Raw genomic sequence first — 18838 nt, 5'->3', positions numbered from 1 at the left:
AAATTTCTAACTGCCCTGTAAAAAGCACTTAAATCAAACACAAAGTAACAATTATCCTTCTGTTGGAGATACTTTTCACATGTTTACAACCTATGGTGGTGTAATTTTATAGAAATAGCTTTGGCTAATGTAGTGCAGAATTTTGAAATCTGTGGTTCTAAAGAAAAGTTACTCCATAACATTTTACATGTAACTTGAAATATGAAAGCATGTATCAATGGGAAAACATGTCAGTCAGCTTTTAGTTTTATTTTTGCTCACAAATACAAGTGCTATTTTCATATACATGTAGTGGATCTCTGTTTTCCACTGGTTATGCTGAATCTCTCAAATGATAAAACAGTGATCAACTCAAAAGTCAAATCTGCAAATATATGCCTTATACTACTTCATTTTTGAGGAATCTGGATGTATATAAAAATATCTTTTTAAAAGTTAGTTCCTTTGGATCGAACTGTGTTCTCAAGCAGATCCATTTTTATAGTTACCTGGAAAGTAATTGCTGGTGTAACCATTATTTTGGGGTTGTGTTTTACTTGTAGGCTAAGGGTGCTAAGTTATCTGCATTGGATATGATGTTTACTGTGGTTTCTGTAGACTGCAACATCACTAATGCATGTACAGTTGAAGAATTAGAAGACACTTAATCTTTAGAACGTAGTAAAAATGATCACAGTGCTGAAAAACAGACAGCATTTGTAAATATATTGGGAGCCCTCTGTACAGTGATGTGTTGTAGTGTAGAACTACAGTATGCTGGTCTCTTGTCCCCTCAGATTTTTGTTTCAATAGGATTTGTCCAGTGAAGTACTAATTCATTAAATTAGGAAGGCTTGTAATGTGGTCTTAACTGTAGTACGGTCTTGAGACGTGAATCCCGTGGACGTGTTATAGTAGGGTTCCAGTGTACAAAAGTAGCGCAATGTTTCCAGAAATGGAAACAGAAATTTTTAAATTCCAAAGGAGGATGTACAGCTGTAAAACTAGGCCACTGTTCCTGCATGATTCATTGAAAGATCAGCCTTGCAGTTTTATTTCTAAAATGCACAGCTGACTTCCACTGTCGTACTTCGAATTACCTGTGCTTAAGATCAAAATAAACGAAAAATACCTCAGACATTTGTGTTTGCAACCCAGGTATATGACTCTAATGCAGCTAAATTTTGAATTAAATTCCTTTTACAGATCATTGCAGGCCATAACTTATTACTGAAGCAGAGTTGTCGTTAACTTACAAAACAGAACTGGATAATTATTTCAAAAGGGAAGATTTTGCGTGGCTATGGGGAAAAGAGTAGGGAGGGGAATAATTGGCTGAATGACCTCCTGTGTTTGTATGATTTGATTATTCATTTGGTTTGCCCCTAGTGAACAAGCAGTCCATAAATTAGCACAAAAATTGACTCTGCTGTTAAGGTTAACCTTAGACCGATGGTCATTCTTGGAAATGTTGGGCATTCTTGGTTCTTAATTTTAATGGAAATTTTCCAGTGCTCTTTTTTTAATTGTTCATTCTCAGGATATGGGCGCCATTGGAAAGGCTGGCATCTTCCCATCCCTAGTTGTCTTGAAGGTGGGGTTGAACCACTTTCTTGAACCGAGAGATGTTCTAGGCCATTTCAGCGTCCAGTTAAGAGTTGGTATGGAGCTGGAATCACATGTAGGCCAGACCAGGTAAGGAGGGCAGGTTTCCTTCCTCCAAAGGACATGGTTAACCAGCGGGTTTTTAATGGCAAGCTTAATGGTCACTTTTTCTGGGGGCTGATACCAGATTTTGAAAACTGATTTCAAATTCTTAAAGCTGGCATGCTAATATAATCCAGATTATATGACCGTTTATTAAATTATAATATTTATGTAAATGGTAAAAAAGGATAAGTCGCAGCTCCCCTGAAAAATTAATACATATTTTCAATATCATCCAAACAGCTTTTTGTATGCAAGAGAATCTTGTTATAAACAAATTTAATGTGGGAGTAAGAATAGATGTCCTGCCTGATTCCGAACAAATAGATTTTATAATGGATTCTGGGTTGCTTTTCAGAGCTTGTGTTTGAAGAATGGAACATGCTGGGTTTAATTGGAGATAGCTTGTACCAGAGCACACACTAATTCTTAAAGTATGTCCCTGTAAATATCTCGTATAACGTAGCGGAGTATATGAATTTTTTGTGTGAGGACTGCACAAATGAGCAAATTTGCAAGTGATTTCCCCCCTGCAACCCAAACCCAAGTTCCTAGTTTGAGAAACCAAACGCATACTATGTTGTGGTCATATCGATTGTCTGGTACCAATTAAGTTAATACCTTGGGACGAAAATTAAATAATAGTTGCTTTGGCGCAATTGTCCAGAATTATAGCTATGGCATTGTCCTAATCCATGCAATAATAACAAAAGAAAATCCTTTCCTTAATTACGGTTAGCTTATTCCACACTAACATAAGCCGATTTAACCCCAATACTTTTGTAGTGTTGATTATTGCTAATCCTTAGTTTTTCAAGTTTTAATTAATTTTGGTTAGAAACGTCAAAAAGCTGTCTAGGTTTGAATGGTGTATCCAGAAGGTGTAAGTTTAATTCATCACATTTTCATTTAATTACTAATGGTTGAATTGTAAAAATTATGTAGTGGAAGAGGCTTCTTTTAAGGTAGCTCCACTACAATATAGACGCGGGCTAACTAGATTTGGTGGTTTATGTTCCATTTGATAACTTACTGATTTTAAATACAAATTTTATTATTGAATTGACTTATTTTGGCTTTGTGGGAAGTCTAGAGTATTCTGGACTTTAATAACATCCAGTATTCCCTGACTTAAAAAAAATCCTTCTTTCAAATGCATTTCTTATGGGACTATTACATAAAATAACAGTCATTTATAATGCTTGCATTTAATATGTTCTGCTAAAATGGGTTGCAGGAAAATTCCTGGATTTGATAAACTTGATTTTGTTTTGCAGACTCCAATCCAACATTGAAGACTGGTGCTGGGTGTGAGCAACGATGACTGAATATGGAATAAAGTGGGCTTGTGAATACTGCACATATGAAAACTGGCCCTCTGCAATTAAATGCACCATGTGTCGTGCACCAAGACCTAATGGCACTATAATTACAGAAGATCCAATTAGGGGCAGCTCGAGTGATTTGAATCAAGACTGGGATACCACAAGTATAGAGGGTAGCAGCAGCCCTCTGATTTGTCCAGACTCTAGTGCTAGACCAAGGGTTAAATCAACTTACAATTCAGAAAGTGCAAGCAAGTGGTCGTGCCACATGTGTACTTACCTGAATTGGCCAAGAGCAATAAGATGCACTCAATGTTTGTCCCAACGTCGGACTAGAAGTCCCACGGAGTCCCCCCAGTCATCTGGTTGTATTTCAAGACCAGTTCAGGCTTCTCAGGACCCATGTGAAGAATATAATGACAGAAACAGATTGAACACAAAAGCACTGCATTGGACATGCACAGCTTGCACATATGAGAACTGTCCCAAGTCTCGAAAATGTGTGGTCTGTGACTATCCTAGACCTAATAATTTGGAAGCAATTGAATTTGCAGAGCCAGAGGAAGCTTCATCATTGATAAATGAGCAGGACAGGGCTCGATGGAGGAGCAGTGGCAGTGGTGGCAATAGCCAAAGGAGATCCCCTCCCATACCTAAACGTGAATCTGCGATGAAAATGGACTTTCAGAGAATTGAGCTGGCACCTGGAGCTGTGGGCAGTAAAGAAGAACTGGAAGTGGATTTCAAAAGGCTTAAACAAATAAAGAACAGAATGAAAAGATCAGATTGGCTCTTTCTCAATGCTTGCGTTGGTAGGTCTTTATTAATTTAAATCTTTTGCTTAAAATCTAATTTTCTCAAAAATACAGTTGATATTCACTAAGTCACTATTATGTGCAGAATTCTTTGTGACATAATATTGGGGAAATGAGGATATGAAGATGCTGCATTTATTTAAAGTCTGTTTAAAGGGACTTGGATTATAAAAATTTTGTTGTATATCATTGCCTATTGTGTGCTTGATTTCGGCTATCCACCATGTCCATTTTGTATTTTATAACTTGTTAACGCAGCAGGTTGTTTGCAGTTGGAACATCTTTAGTACCAGTTTTCCAAGAAGTGAAGGGAAATATGTGAACTAGCTTGAATACAAAACTCAGATGGGAAGTGAAAAAAGAAATAAGTACAGCATAGAGTACGTGAAGGGATTAGCGGTTAATGAAGAAGTTTCCCTTGGGCATATAAATAGTAAAAGGATGGGAAAAGAAAGAACACAATCAATTAAGGACCAGAAAGCAGTTTGGCCTGGAGAGAGGGGTCAGTAAAAAGTAGCTGAGAGACTGTACGGCCTAAATATTAATACAGTATTTTATAGGCTATCTATACTTGAAAATTGGAGAGTTGCCAGGATCAGTTTGGATGCATCCAAGATACCAAGGGATGACAGTTGGCCATAATTTTTCAGTTGTCCTGCAATGCTAGGATGATGTGGAGATGCTGCTGTTGGACTGGGGTAAACACCAGGTTAAAGTTTAACAGGTTTATTTGGTGGCAAACGCCACTAGCTTTCGAGACTTCTTGCTATGCCAGGATGATGCCAGAAGGCTGAAGAATTGTAAATGTTACAACTTTGTTCAAAAAAGGATGCAAAGGTAAACCCATCATCTACTGGCTCATCAATTTAATCTTTACGGTGGGACAGCTTTTAGAGGTGGCTCAGTGGTTAGCACTGCTGCTTCACAGCACCAGGGACCTGGGTTCGATTCCTGGCTTGGGTCACTGTCTGTGTGGAGTTTGCACGTTCTCCCCATGTCTGTGGGTTTCCTCCAGGTGCTCTGGTTTCCTCCCACGTTGTGAAAGATGTGCTGGTTAGATGCATTGACCTGAACAGATGCCGGACTGTGACCAGTAGGGAAATTTCACAGTAACTTCATTGCAGTGTTAATGTAAGCCTTACTTGTGACTAATAAATAAACTTCATCTTCAAAAAAAATAATAGTTTTGTCCCAAATAAGGATTAATTAAAGACGGCCAACATGGATTTTAAGGACAAATTGTCTTTGTAACAAATTTAAGTTTTTTGACATGCGTTGAGGAGGGTAATTTTGTTGATATGGTACCTTTTAGATGACATTCCACCAAAGTTGAAACCGATGGAATGTAAGTGGCAGTGGCAGTATGGAATTGATTCAGTGAAAGGAAACATTGTGATGAATGATTATTTCTCAGACTGGAGGAACATAAAAGATGGGGTTCTGCGGGGATTGGTAATGCAACCACTGCTTTTCTTAATCTGTATTGATAACTTCGGTGGGTGCAGGGCACAATTTCAAAATTTGCATATGGCACAAAACTTTGAAGTACTATGAACTGAGGAAGATAGTGATAAACTTCAAACGGACAGAGGCTAATGGAATGACTGGACTCATGGCAAATAAATTTAGTGCAAGAAGTGTTTTGGTAGGAAGAATGAAGAGAGATGATCTAAAATGATAGAAAATCTAAATAGGATGCAGGGGCAGAGAGAGTGAGGGATATCAGCACAAATTGTTCAAAGTGGCAGGGCAGTTTGAGAGCGTGGTTAAAAATGCAGATGGAGATAATGAACGTTGTAAATAAAAGCATAAAGTACAAAAGCAAGGAAATTTGTTGAATCTTTACAAAACACTGGTTTGACCTCAGCTGGAGTACTGAGTCCTGTGTTTTCTGTGTTTTAAGCTTTTACGATTTGATCTAGCATTGTTTAAATGATCTTTATGAGGGATAATTCAGTTTTTTTTTAGTTTTTCTTATTTCAATTAAATGTGATTTGTGGAATAATGAAGGGTGGTTCTGTAGAAATTGCATTTCTAGGTTGTGTTGACAAAGGGAATTACTATTTACAATAATAGTCCAGGAACTTGCTAGAAATGGATCAATGCATAGAATTGTATTACATCCTTCTGCAGGTTAACAGTCTGTAAATTATTTATTTTTTTGCTTTTGATATCAGGTAGTAAGAATTTGAAGCCACAATTAAACTAGTGCACAAACCAAAATATTTGATTAATTTAAACTTTCTGCTGATGCATATCTCCGAGGCTGTAAATTTCAAGGTTTTTATGCTACGTATTATTCATTGGTTTACTATACCTCGTCACTCCCTCAATTAGATTGTGTCCCTCTAAATTCAAGTATGCTGTTACCCGCCAGTTTAGTGAATTTATTAAGTTTTGGAATTGAACAGCGAACACTTTGTCACCTGACAAAGGTTGCTGAATATTTCATGTGCTGGCCATGTGATCTCTGCAATTCTGGTGGATGGTAGGATGGAGGAGGTGAAAAGTAAATTCATTAATTCCTCACCTAATGAGGGGATTTACCTTGAACTTGTGTTGCTTGAAAATGATGAAAACAGCATTTGTTCTTGATGAGCAAATGTGACTGCAAGTTATTTGTCTTGAAAATATTTTGAAGTATACAAACATTGTCCAGACTTCAAGCTGAAGCCTTGAAATATAAACTTTACACAAATCAATAGGCAAATGTGGCAATATGTATTTTTAAGAATTCTATACATCTAGTATAATTTTTGATATCAGAAATTTCAATTATGGTGAAAAGTTGACAAATTCAGCTGAATCAACAAATGTGGTGACATGTTAACAGTTGAGAAAGGTTTAGGTAAGGAGCAATATTGTGCAAATGATAGACTTGCAGTCCAGTATCATAAGTTCCACTATAACAGATTACGAAATTGTATTCCAATAAATTTGGTAATCTTGTGGGTTGAATACGTCCCATTCAGAATCCAAATGATTCATTGATGCCCTTGAAAGAAGAGACCACCTCACCTCTACCTTTGTCTGACCTACACACTTTCTTTGTTGCACACAATATGATTGATGCCTGATGCCCTCTAAAATATTGGTCAATGATCCTTCTTTGTCCTTGATCTGTAACTTTGAGGCTGACCACATCATTCTTCCCTAATGCCACTCTTGTCAAGCTGGGTGGGATAGCACTCACTTGGCCCTGTTCTATTTCTCTAATTGTTGCCAGAGTGGCACTTACAATGGCTTCTCTTCCAACTTCTGCACTCGGCTGTCCCCTCAGCTCCTGTGCTTGACCACATCCTGTTTCTCATTCCACATGCCTTCCATGATAACCTCAAAGTACAATGTTAGTTTCCAAATGTACACTGGCAATACTCATGCTGTACTTCAGCACCATCTTTTTCGGTACCTCCACTGTTGCTAAATTGCAGATTGTTTTTCCAATATCTAATAATTTCTAATAGCCATCTGCTAACCATATCACTAAGACCTCTAACTGCCCAACTTCGTTACTGCCTTGGCTCATCTGCTGAAGTACTCATTTGTCTTTATTACATGATTGCTTGGCTATTCCTGTCCACTTCTGGCTGCACACTTTCGTTTCACGCTCTGTAAAGTCAGGCAGCAGAGTTTTGGATGACTTTGTCCTTGCGTGCACCGAGTCCCATTTGCCTGTGACCCTTCTGCTTACTGACCTATATTGGCTCTCAATCAAGCAGTGCCTCAACTTTAAAAATTCTCATATTTATTTTCAAATCCCAGCATGCTTTCTGGCTCCCTTACTGTAATTTCCTTCAGCTTCCTCTGATGTTTCTCCACTTACCTGACACATTCCTAACATTAATTGCACTATGATTGGTGATCATGTCCTGTGCTGTCTGGAGCAGATGGTCGAACTCCCTACTGAAACCCTTCTAACCTCTATCTCCTTTTCGCTTTATGATTGACTGCATTGACTAAACATTTGGTCATCGGGTCTCCTGTCATCCTCTGTAGTCAGTGTCAGCAATTATGCTTTATAATGCTTTTCTGAAGTACTTTGGGGTAGCATCAAAGTTAAAAGTTTATTGATTAGTCACAAGGCTTACATTAACATTAAAGGTGCTCTGTAAGTAATGTTTTTGTAAAAAGAGTTGGTACTTATGGCAACTTGCTTGCTATCTGGGACCTGCTAGGGACGGATGATGAATATTGCTTTACCACTCATGCCCACATCCAGAAAATGCAGAACATTTCACAACCATTTTCTCCAAGGCACACACCACTCTGACTTGGAATTATATCGTTGTTCCTTCACTGATGTGTCAAAAGCCCAGAACTCCCTTCCCTTCAGCATTGTGGGTGTGTCTGCACTAGACAGATTTCAGTGGTTTAACACCACCATCACCTCAAGGGCTATTTTTATATTAGCACAGCAGAATTAAAGTTTCCGGGTAGACAGTGCATAACACAATTTTTAAATAGCATTGATATATTTAAACATTCTGGATGCCTCAACTGGTTACTTGAGGAACGCTTTAGCAATGGAAAATGAGGGCAACTTTGCCAAATGGTTGAATAGTATTACAATTGGTCATTGTCTGAATTAAGAAGGGGAATCACTATCAAGCCACCCACCCATTCCCCTGTGTGTAGTTTGGGTACCAAAGACGGTACTAGGATCTGATGTCATTGTCATTGTCCTGAGGTTGCATGGCCTGCCAATACTTGCTAAGTAGGCTAGCAGGCAATAACTATTTGGGCAAGGTGGCTGACAGCATGAGGAAAGATTTGATGCTTTCAGGAAAGGGGGGCAAAAAAGATGAAGTCTAGCAAGACAGATCTTAATCCACTGTTTTCTGCAGTGAGAACCCTTGCCTGCTACATCCATATGTCTTGGAATAATTATTTCTCCTGCACCGTCCAGTGCTTCGATGTCTCGTGTTCAAGGTCAATTATCCAAAACTGCATTGAGATACAGAATTTCAAATATGATTCATCAAGGAGTTATTCTGGGTTAAAGTGATTTAATTTGCTTGTAATCTGATGCGCTCAAAATACATCACTAAATAATGGCAGCTTCACTTTGTACACATACATTGAGTGACTTAAATAATTGAACATCTAAATTTTCTCCACTTTCATCTTTGACAAAAAAAATATATTTTCTGTGTTGGTAAGCTTTACATTGCATTAAATGTGAATTTTTACATTTCCCATATTAAAAATGAAATCTGTGTTCTTCAGCAAATTTCTTATCATCCACATCATGCTCTTCTAGTCTAAGTATATTTGACAGCTTTTAAATTTAAAATCTCGTAAGGACAAAGGTTAACTTTTGAATTAGTTCCTGGGACATTGTTCTGTGGGTATTTACATCAAACATTATTATTTGGTCAGTGCTTAGATCTAGGAGTGCTGAGAATACCTGGCAATATTAAAAGGAAAGTGGTTTTGCATTATTTTGGGATGCTCATTGCTGGGGTTAGGCTGTAATGCATGGGCGCACAGTTTTAGTACACCTGAGTAATGCAAAAGTGAATGGGACCTAAAGATCTAGGCCCGATTAGACCATCTGGCATCACCCAGTGTATTTCTGTTCATCACTTCCCCTAACCTATCTGCAATCCAGCTTGTATCCTCTGGGACCCCATCATCACTCCTTTTCTTGTAGGCTATAGTTCTTTCTCATTCTTGCCATAAAATGTAAGAATTAACTTTTTGCCTAAAATGAATGGACAGCAGATTACAGATTAGGGGAGTAAAATTTGTGCTTCCGGGTCAGAATTAAGATTTTTGGCCTCATAGATGGTGAGAAGAAATGTTTTAAAATAACTTCTTAAGTGTGTTTAAGGCAGAATGTCTTTATGCATATTTATTTTTAAGAAACTATTGCTTCACCTTTCCTCTCCTTCCCCATTTCTGTTTTGTAATCATTCCTGTTTTAAATTGGCATTGCAGTCTCCAAGTTTCTGCCAAAACTATTTTTTTAACTTCCTCCTAAAGGTCTTAGTTTGACCTGCACGTCCATATTGGATGATAAGCCCAGAAATCCGAGGACATTAATGGACTGGAACAATATATTGCTGAATCTGTTAAAGTTTTCTTTAAAGTTAAGGTTTAAACTACGTCAATATTTGCATGTTCTCTTGTCCTTTCTTTCCTGTGTTCGCAAAATTTGTGCCTAACCCAACAAAAATTTGGTAAAATTGTATTTGTATTGTAAAACACAGTTTTCTAATCTGTGCATTCTAGAATTGCAGCACACGTTCATGGCAGCCCTTTCACATGTATAGTCTGTATTATTGGACAACCACAGTAAGAAGTTATGCTGCAGTGTCATTGACTGTTGGACCCCAGAGCATTAGTAGCCAATGTACATTAAGTGAATTCCACAACATTGGAGCACATTACAAAATAAATACATCAGCAGCCTTGTAATAATTTGCTGCAATTTAAGATTTCACTATTAATCAGCATACCTTCCTAATGGAAAGAAAAAGACTGTACAGGCCATCAATGGTGAACCATAGTGCTGTTGTGATTCTGAGATTGAACACCTGACCTGGAGTAATAATAATGATGCATGGTAAAGGGGAAATGTTCATTTTTTTTGTTACCTGAAGAATTTTTGTGCAAAGCAACCCTGGTAAATCTGTGGAAGCAGCAGTGACACTTCTGTTTTTCTTAATCATTTGCTGAAGCCAAGCCATTCAGCTAGGTGGGGCAACCTGAGCCTCTAAACCATTTTGGGTGAACAAACATTTAACTTCTTGAACAGCTCTAAACATTGTCACTGATTTTGTAAACAAAGTATTTTTAATACTTTTACTGTCAGACAAAATGTCCTGAACGTGCTGTCCCAAATGTTTGGAATTTTCTATTAAGATTCTTTCTTAATTATCTGGTCATGGCTCTGCTACTTAAAAAGTAAAGTTTATTTGTTAGTTACAAGTAGGCTTACGTTCACATAATAATGAGGTTACTATGAAAATCCCGTAATTGCCGTACTCTGGTGCCTGCTTGAGTACATTGAGGGAGAATTTAGCATGGCAAATGCACCTAACCTGCATATCTTTGGACTGTGGGAAGGAACTGGAGCACCTGGAGGAAACCCACATAAGGAGAATGCAAACTGCACACAAACAGTGATCCCAAGCTAGGAATCAAACCCAGGTCCCTGGTGCTGTGAGGCAGCTGTGCCACCATGCAATAAAAAGAGAAAATGCTCTTCAGAGCAATAACTTTTCAGTAACACTGGAGAAGTTAGAAATGTAGGTTTTAAGCAGGTGAAAAATGAGCAAAAGAGAAGATAGGAAATGTTAAATGACCAAAGAGTAAGTGGTGCAGTGCTGAAGAAGTGTGTTTATGGGACAAGAAGTAAAGAAAGAAAAGATGTCTGGAAGAGGTACGCATAGCAGAATAACGATCGGATGCTGTCTAAAATTAAAAATGAGAGAGGGACCAAGACAACAGAATTAAACAAAATGGGAGCACAGGTTATGGTCTGAATCTATTGAGTCTGATGGCTGTCAGATATCTCATTGAAATGAGATGCTGCTCTTTGAGATTCTATTGACTTTTAAGGTTACACTGCAGCTATTGAGGGCACAGATCAGCATTAGAGCAAGGTGGAAAATAAAAATGGCTGGCCACCAGAACCTCAGGCTGATGCTTGTGGGTTGTGTGTTCTGCAAAGGAGTTTCTGGGAGTCGGTGGCCAAGTGGTATTGTCACCTGTCTAATAATCTAGAGACCAAGATTTGAATCTCACCACAGATGGTGAAATTTGAATCCAAGAAAATATGGAATTAGAAGTCTAATGATGACCACGGAAACATTGTCATTTTTAAAAAAATTCCCGTCTGGTTCACTAATGCCCTTCAGAGAAAGGAATGTGTCATCCTTTCCTGATCAGACCTACATGTGACTCCAGATCCACAGCAATATGGTTGACTCTTAAAGCACCCTTTGAAATGGCCTAGCAAGCCACTTGGTTCAAAGGCAGTTAGGGATGGGCAGCAAATGCTGGCCCAGTCAGTGATGCCCACATGCTATGAATGAATAAAGAAAGTCATCCAATGTGTGTTGGATCTTTATGTGGAGAAAGACTTCATTGTGAGCAGCAAATGTAGCATTTAAATTGAAACCAGTGTTTGTAAATTGCTGTTTCACCTGAAAAGAGCATTTGGAGTTTTAAATGGTGAGGAGAGGGAAAGTCTGGTTTTCCATCTGCATGCATGGGAATGGACCAAGATGTTGAAAAGGGAAAGACCCCTTTGGAATAGGAGAGGGGGGAACTGGTTTAGTGATGGCATCAAGCTGGAAATGGTGGAGGATGGTGGGGTGGAACGTGAGGGCAAGAACCCTATTGTGCCCTCAGGAGAGAGCTGAAGGGGTGAGAGCAGAAATGCAGGAATTGGATGAGGCACAGTCAAAGGCCCTATCAGCCTGCAGTGGTAGGGACTGAGGGTACATCTTCAGTTGAGGACAAAGTAATATCAATCAGAAGCACTGATGTGGAAAAGTGTATAATCTTTGGCAGATATGACAGACTGAAGAACTGGGAGAATGGAATAGAGCCCTTGCAGGAAACTGAGGTGTAGTCAAGGAAGGTAACTGTGTGTCAGTGGGCTTATGATGAATACTTGTTGTTTGTTTCCATTTCTGGGGATAAGCTGAGAAATCAAGGAAGCAAATGGAAGAATCTGAGCTGAACCATGTGAAAATGGAGAAAGGGTGGAAATAGGAAGAAAATTTGACAGTTTCCAGTTCAGGGTGAAAGCAAGAGCACCAATACATTCATCAATGTACTGGAAAAAGATAATAAACCCGTTAGGGCTATTCTTTGCAACCCACAAAAAGATAGGCATAGCTAAGACCCATGGGTATTCTAGCAAAACTGTTTATTTGGGGAAAATGAGTTGAATAAAAGGAAAAGTTGCGCAATTTGATAATGCATTCAGCCAAGTGGAGGAGGGTGATGCTGATGGATGGATGGATGGAGTTTCCATTTAAGGAAGAAGTGGATAGTCCCAAAACCATCCTCATGGGAATGAGGGGTGGAAAGAGATTGGAACTTAGGTATCAGGATGTTGGTAGGGAAAACTGGACAATGGGAGAAAAATATTGAAATAGGGAGAAATCAGTTCAGTTGGTCAGGACAGCCTGAAATGGTAGGTCTACCATGACATCCTTACTTGTTGATCTTGAGAGGATCTTGGCAAAGAGGTGGAAGCAAGCTGTTGAGAATTTGAGGGGCTCAGGTTGGAAGCTGTGGAGGAAAGAGTTCCAGAAGTGATGAGGTCATTGGCAGTCCTGGATGGTATGACTTGATGTTTGCTGGTGTGGTCGTGTTCCAGGAGAAGGTAGAAGGGAGTTGGTGTTTAGTCCCTCTTAAGTAGAGGTTTAGTGTTTAGCAGATAATGGCAGCTACACGCTTGTCAGCAGTTTTTATATTATGGGAGAATGAGTGCAGCATGTTCTAAGGGAGACAGCTTTGAGTACCTGGTTTTTATTGTGCAGATTCCAAAACTTAAAGTTTTCAACTAAAAAAAATACTTTTTCCAAAGGTACAGATGGTCTCTTTGTAATTGCAAACTTTTGATCAGTTAATAGGCACTGTTTGCCATTACAGAATCCCAAATGCTATGTTAGATTTTATATCTTGTGCATTAATTCACTTCTGAAAGCATGGTCTTTCATTGGCACCAAATCCAGTGAACTGATAACAGGCTATATTTAAGATAGTAATCAGGGATTGATAAGGCAGTAATACTACAAAGTTCCGCAATGAAATATTTCGGCAATAAAATCTATTATCTGAAGGTTTATTACCTTGCCATGTAGGGAAAATCCTATTCTTTTCTGACAGCTATGCTGATTTGTAACAGGTTTCAGTGAGTCATTCTGTTTACTATAATGAAATATTGAGTAAACGATGAGCACTTCTGAAAAATGTATAACAACTGCCAAACTTTAATGATGCCAAGTTTAAAATTCATTTGTTAGATTTATAGGGCAATAATTGTTAAGACAGCTACCATATTTTGTTACTGTGCAGGTCAAGCATTCCCAGTAATGTACTATTTTTTCATTTCGATAGACTACAGTTGATGGGTACAATAAATTTAAGCTGTGTCCCCAAAATAGCATTTTAGATGAACAAAATTGAATTTTTTTAGTGATAGCTGAATTTCATAGTATCCACTTAGCGGATTTTGCTCTTGTGTATGTAGTCTTGGTTTTGTTTGTTCATTCTCGCTTCAGAATGTTCTGTTTTCAACAATCTTTTCATTAACATTAATGCAGCATGTGATTTGCCTGATTGCACAAAGGAGCTCTTCAGTCTAGATGCATCCATAATGAGTTGAATAAATTTGTATAGAATCCATTGTTAGTGGCATCTGTGGAGTACAGTGTGTCTCTACGAACAGTCTTATAACCATAGTATTTCTGATGCAAGATACTTAAGGCATGACTGAGTGCCTGTTTTAATTTCAAAATTAAAAAGCTGTCCCATACACTTAGGTAAGATAAGTTGGCAAGCACATTTTGTTGTTTGCTCCACTCTTTGATATTGCATTCATCTATGCTTGCTCTTATCTCAGAAACAGTACTCTTGTGCAAGTAAAACTGATGTTCTATGTTCAGCATTCCCTTACATGTGGCAGATTTCAAAATTACGTTCTTAACATGTGACACTTCTAAAATTTTTCAAGGAAAGTATGACATTTTTCCAAGGTTGTTTAGACAGTGCGTAGAGGAGAATACATTAAAGGACATGTGATTTTACTCTTATTGGGGACTATGTACTTTAGGATAATTTAATAAGTACAAGTTTACTGAAGCTCGAGGATAAATAAGGTCACTGCCCTTGGCTGACAGTAGGAGGGCTTTTTTGGTTTCTGATTGTCTTTGGGATTGTTGGAATTGCAGCATGCTAAGTAACTTGCTTTAGAATAAAAGTGATAATTGTAATGTTCTGTGTTAGCTTTCCACTGACTTGCGGAAGATGTGTATGTTGATGAGCAATGAAGATATAGTTGGTCATGAAGTAAGCAATTCAAGGACTCTGAAGTTGTGTTTTAGCAATTGACAAAACCAGAGTGGTAAAATAAAACTTCACTACAGTTCTTTGGATTGTGGTTTTGCATATGTGTAATGCCAATGAAAAATGGTCTGGATATTATATTTCATGTATTCAGGTTTGTTATTTTTATGCAAGTTGCTCGTGCACTGGATAACACCTTTTGCCTGCAATTGAAAGCAGAAATTTATTCCAAGATTATAAGCAGATGGTGGTTGAGTAGGGCCCCATGATTGTTGGCATACCATGGCAAACACACTTGGTCAACACACAAGTTCTTAGACCTGATCAGAGCTGGAACCATTTTCTTTGCAGGGTGATTTGCTAGTGATATTGAGGAAGATTTATGTTAACTTGACAGCGGTAGCAACCAGTAGGTAACATTGGAGGGAATTAGGAAAGACAGATTTCACTAGCATTGGAAAAAGGGTTTAGATGGCATTCGAGGAAGGGGGAATGTAATAATGCTTAAATTAAGGTTAATGTGCATGTATGTGACTGTGTGGAGTGTGATAAGTAAGGTGGATGAGCTGCAGGCACAAATAGCCACGTGCGATGATGATGATGTGATAATGGAGACCTGGCTCAAAGAAAGGTAGGATAAGTTGCTAAATATTCTCGGATTCAAGATATTCAGGATTGATGAGGAAGGAAAGAAGGGTGGAGGGATAGCAAGATTAAGGGGATTATTATAATGCTAGAGGGACCAAGGACAAAATTTTTTAGTTTGGGTGGGTGAGGGGATTGTTGGATCTGGCCTTTTGGAATGGGGTGGATCAAGTGTCAGTAGGGGAATATTTAGTGGACACTGATCATGGTATCAGAAGATTTAGGTTGGCCATGGGAAAGGACAGAGATACATTTGGAATTAGAGTAATTAATTGTGGAGGGCAGCTTCAGTGGGAGAGGGGATCTGGCCCAGGTAATGCAAGATTAGCAAGCAAAACTAAAATTGAACAATGAGCTGCCTTTTAAGAGGAGATTATTTGTGTACGGTCATCTTAGATTCCCAGAAGGCGAACAGGGAGGACGAACAAATCCAAGACTTGCTGGGTGATAGACTATAAAGAGGCAGAAAAGATTCTATTGGGAGAAGAGAAGTTAGGAAGGAATTTGATAGAAATGTTCAAAATCAAGGTTGCTGCTGCTACTGTCCTTCGCTGTTTTTCCTGAGCAGTTTGTTTCTTTGAACATTAAGTGCCTAATCCAGCTGTTCCGTGAGCTAGTCGTCTGTTATTCCCATAATATTGTGATTCCACATGGCTATCCTGCGCCAGCAGCTCGCCAACCTTATTTACCACATTCCGCACGTGCATGATAATAGATATTGGGTAAATAATACAATTAAAAACTGTGCTCAACATAGAAAGTTCTGGGGGGGAGAGGTGTAAAAACAAATAACAGAAGCAAAAAGAGAGTCAGAGAGGGTTGGCAGTTAACACAGGAAGAAATCACAAAGTCATCTTTAGATACAAATAATAAAGCCAATTAGGAATGAAGGAATTTATGAAAAGAAACAATGTTGTTGAGGTGCTAAATGATTACTTTGCATCTGTTTTAACAAAGGAAGATGGTGCCACAGTCAGGGTGAAAGAGAAGGTATTTGAGAAACTTGATGGGCAAAACACTGATCATGATATGAGATAGGGCAGCACTATGGCACAGTGGTTAGCACTGCTGCCTCGGTGCCAGGGACCCGGGTTTGATTCCTGGATTGGGTTACTGTGGAATCTGCATATTCTCCCTGTGTTTGTGTGGGTTTCCTCTGGGTGCTTTTGGTTTCCCCCCCACAGTCCAAAAATATGCAGGTTAGGTAGATTGGCCATGCTAAATTACCCCTTAGTGTCAGGGCACTAGTAGGGTAAATGCATGGAGTTATGGGGATAGGACCTGGGTCGGATTGTGGTCAGCGCAGACTCGATGGGCTGAATGGTCTCCTGCATTGTAGAGTTCTCTAATTCTATAAGCAGGCTGTGCTTAAAGCTGATAAGACATCAGGAATGGATGAGATGCATCCATAGATACTCAGGAAATAAAGGTAGGAATTGCGAAGAAACCGCCATAAATTCCCGATTATCTTATGGGGGTATTGCTGGAGACTTGCAAACACCATTCCCTTCAAGTAAAGGGTATAAAATAAGCCCAGCAACTTCAGCCCAGTTAATTTAACTGTAGTGGTAGGGAAGCCAGCACAGATTGTTAGGTGCAAGTTGTTTCTAATTAATTCAGTTGAATTTTTTGGGGATGGACAAAGTTCATTGGTTTACATGGCCTTCCGAAAATCATTTGATAATGTGTCACAAGTTTGTCAGCAAAGTTAGAGCACGCAAATTAAATGGAACTGCAGCAGCATTGCTGCAGAATTGGCTGAGTGACAGGAAACAGTCGTGAATAGTTTTCAGTTTGGAGGAAGGTGTATATAGTGGGGTTTGCCAGGCTCAGTGTTTGGATCTCTGCTTTTCTTGATAGATGTAGCTAAATAGCTGATACCTTAAACCTATGCCCTTAAATTTTAGTTAAGAGATGAGAGGTACACAAAAGTCCAGAGGGACATTTTTTTCAGTGATGAGTGTCTGGGACCAGCTGCAAGAAGTAGTAGTAGAGGCGGGTACAATTTTGTCTTTTAAAAAGCATTCAGACAGTTACATGGATAAGATTGGTATAGAGGGATATGGGCCAAACGTGAGCAATTGGGACTAGCTTAATGGTTTAAAAACTGGGTGGCATGGACAAGTTGGGCCCAAGGGCCTGTTTCTATGCTGTAAGCCTATATGACTCTATATTAATGACCTAGGTTTGGGAGTACAGGGCATACTTCAAAATTTGCGGATAACACAAAACTTAGTTTTATGAACTGTGAGGACAGTGTTAATCTTCAAAAGGACATATCTGGTGAAATGGGTGGACAAGGGTTAGATAAAATTTAATGCAGTGAAATGATTTATTTTGGTAGGAAGAGAAAGGTAATGTAAAATTGTGCATCATGTTGGATTTGGCTCTCCACATGCAGAGTTTGAAGATTTTATCAATTTTACAGTAAAGTTGTTATCTGCATGGTTCCACCAGTTTGCAGACTACTAAGGAGGCATGGACGATGTAATTATCAGAGTTCACTATATCTTGCAGAATATTGCCTCGGAAGGTGGGATCCATGTGAGACAGTGCAGCAGTGGACTAAAAACATGCCATGAATGCCCAGAAGCAATCATTGCTTCTGGGTATTCATAGAATGGATCCTGCAAAGAAGGCCAGTCACCCTGTCTTGCCTATGTTGTCTCTGCCAGAGCAAATCATCGATTTGCATTCTGCCACTTTTCCCATAGATGTGCAAATTTTTCTCTCCAGATAAAATTCCAATTCTCTTTTGAAAACCATTCAAAGTCACAGTAATTAGCACTGCTGCCTCACAGCACCAGGGACCCAGGTACAATTCCCAGCTTGGGTCACTGTCTGTGTGGAGTTTGCAAATTCTCCCTGTATCTGTGTGGATTTCCTCCGGGTGCTCCAACTTACTCCCACAGTCCAAAAATTTGCGGGTTAGATGGATTGGCCATGCTAAACTGCCCCTTAGTGTCAAGGGGGATTAGCTAGGGTAAATTCATGTTATGGGGATAGGGCCTGGGTGGGATTGTGGTCCATGCAGACTCAATGGGCCGAATGTCCACCTTCTGCACTGTATGATTCTGGTGATTAAACCTGCCTACGTCACAATTTCAAACAGTTTATTCCGGATCCTTGCCACTTGTATGTCAAAAAAAAGTTTTTCATGTCACCATTGCTTACATAAGAACATAAGGAATAGGAGCAGGAATAGGCCATCTAGCCCTTCGAGCCTGCGCCGCTGTTCAATAAGAGCATGGCTGATCTGAAGTGGATCAGTTCCACTTTCCTGCCTGCTCCCCATAACTCTTAGTTCCCTTGTTGATCAGAAGTCTATCTACCCAT

The 18838-nt window shown here is 39.1% G+C and overlaps 1 protein-coding gene across 5 annotated transcripts in view; it reads left to right on the top strand.

The window, feature by feature from the left end:
- LOC145354397 (ubiquitin thioesterase ZRANB1) overlaps positions 1 to 18838 on the top strand; it is a 77494-nt gene that overhangs the window by 2452 nt on the left and 56204 nt on the right. For 4 of the 5 annotated variants that reach the window (XM_080205665.1, XM_080205660.1, XM_080205662.1 and 1 more), the window contains exon 2: positions 2964 to 3823. In XM_080205665.1, the coding sequence (XP_080061791.1) occupies positions 3007 to 3823 (817 nt within the window). In that variant the 5' untranslated portion in view covers positions 2964 to 3006. Of the gene's footprint in view, positions 1 to 1519; positions 1675 to 2963; positions 3824 to 18838 lie in introns of all 5 variants that reach the window. The other variant, XM_080205661.1, reaches the window with a different exon arrangement.

The sequence above is a fragment of the Carcharhinus amblyrhynchos genome, chromosome 17 (genome assembly GCF_965287045.1).
Source record: "Carcharhinus amblyrhynchos chromosome 17, sCarAmb.v2.hapA, whole genome shotgun sequence".
Taxonomy (NCBI): Eukaryota; Metazoa; Chordata; class Chondrichthyes; order Carcharhiniformes; family Carcharhinidae; genus Carcharhinus; species Carcharhinus amblyrhynchos.
This window is presented reverse-complemented; position numbering and strand designations above follow the sequence as displayed.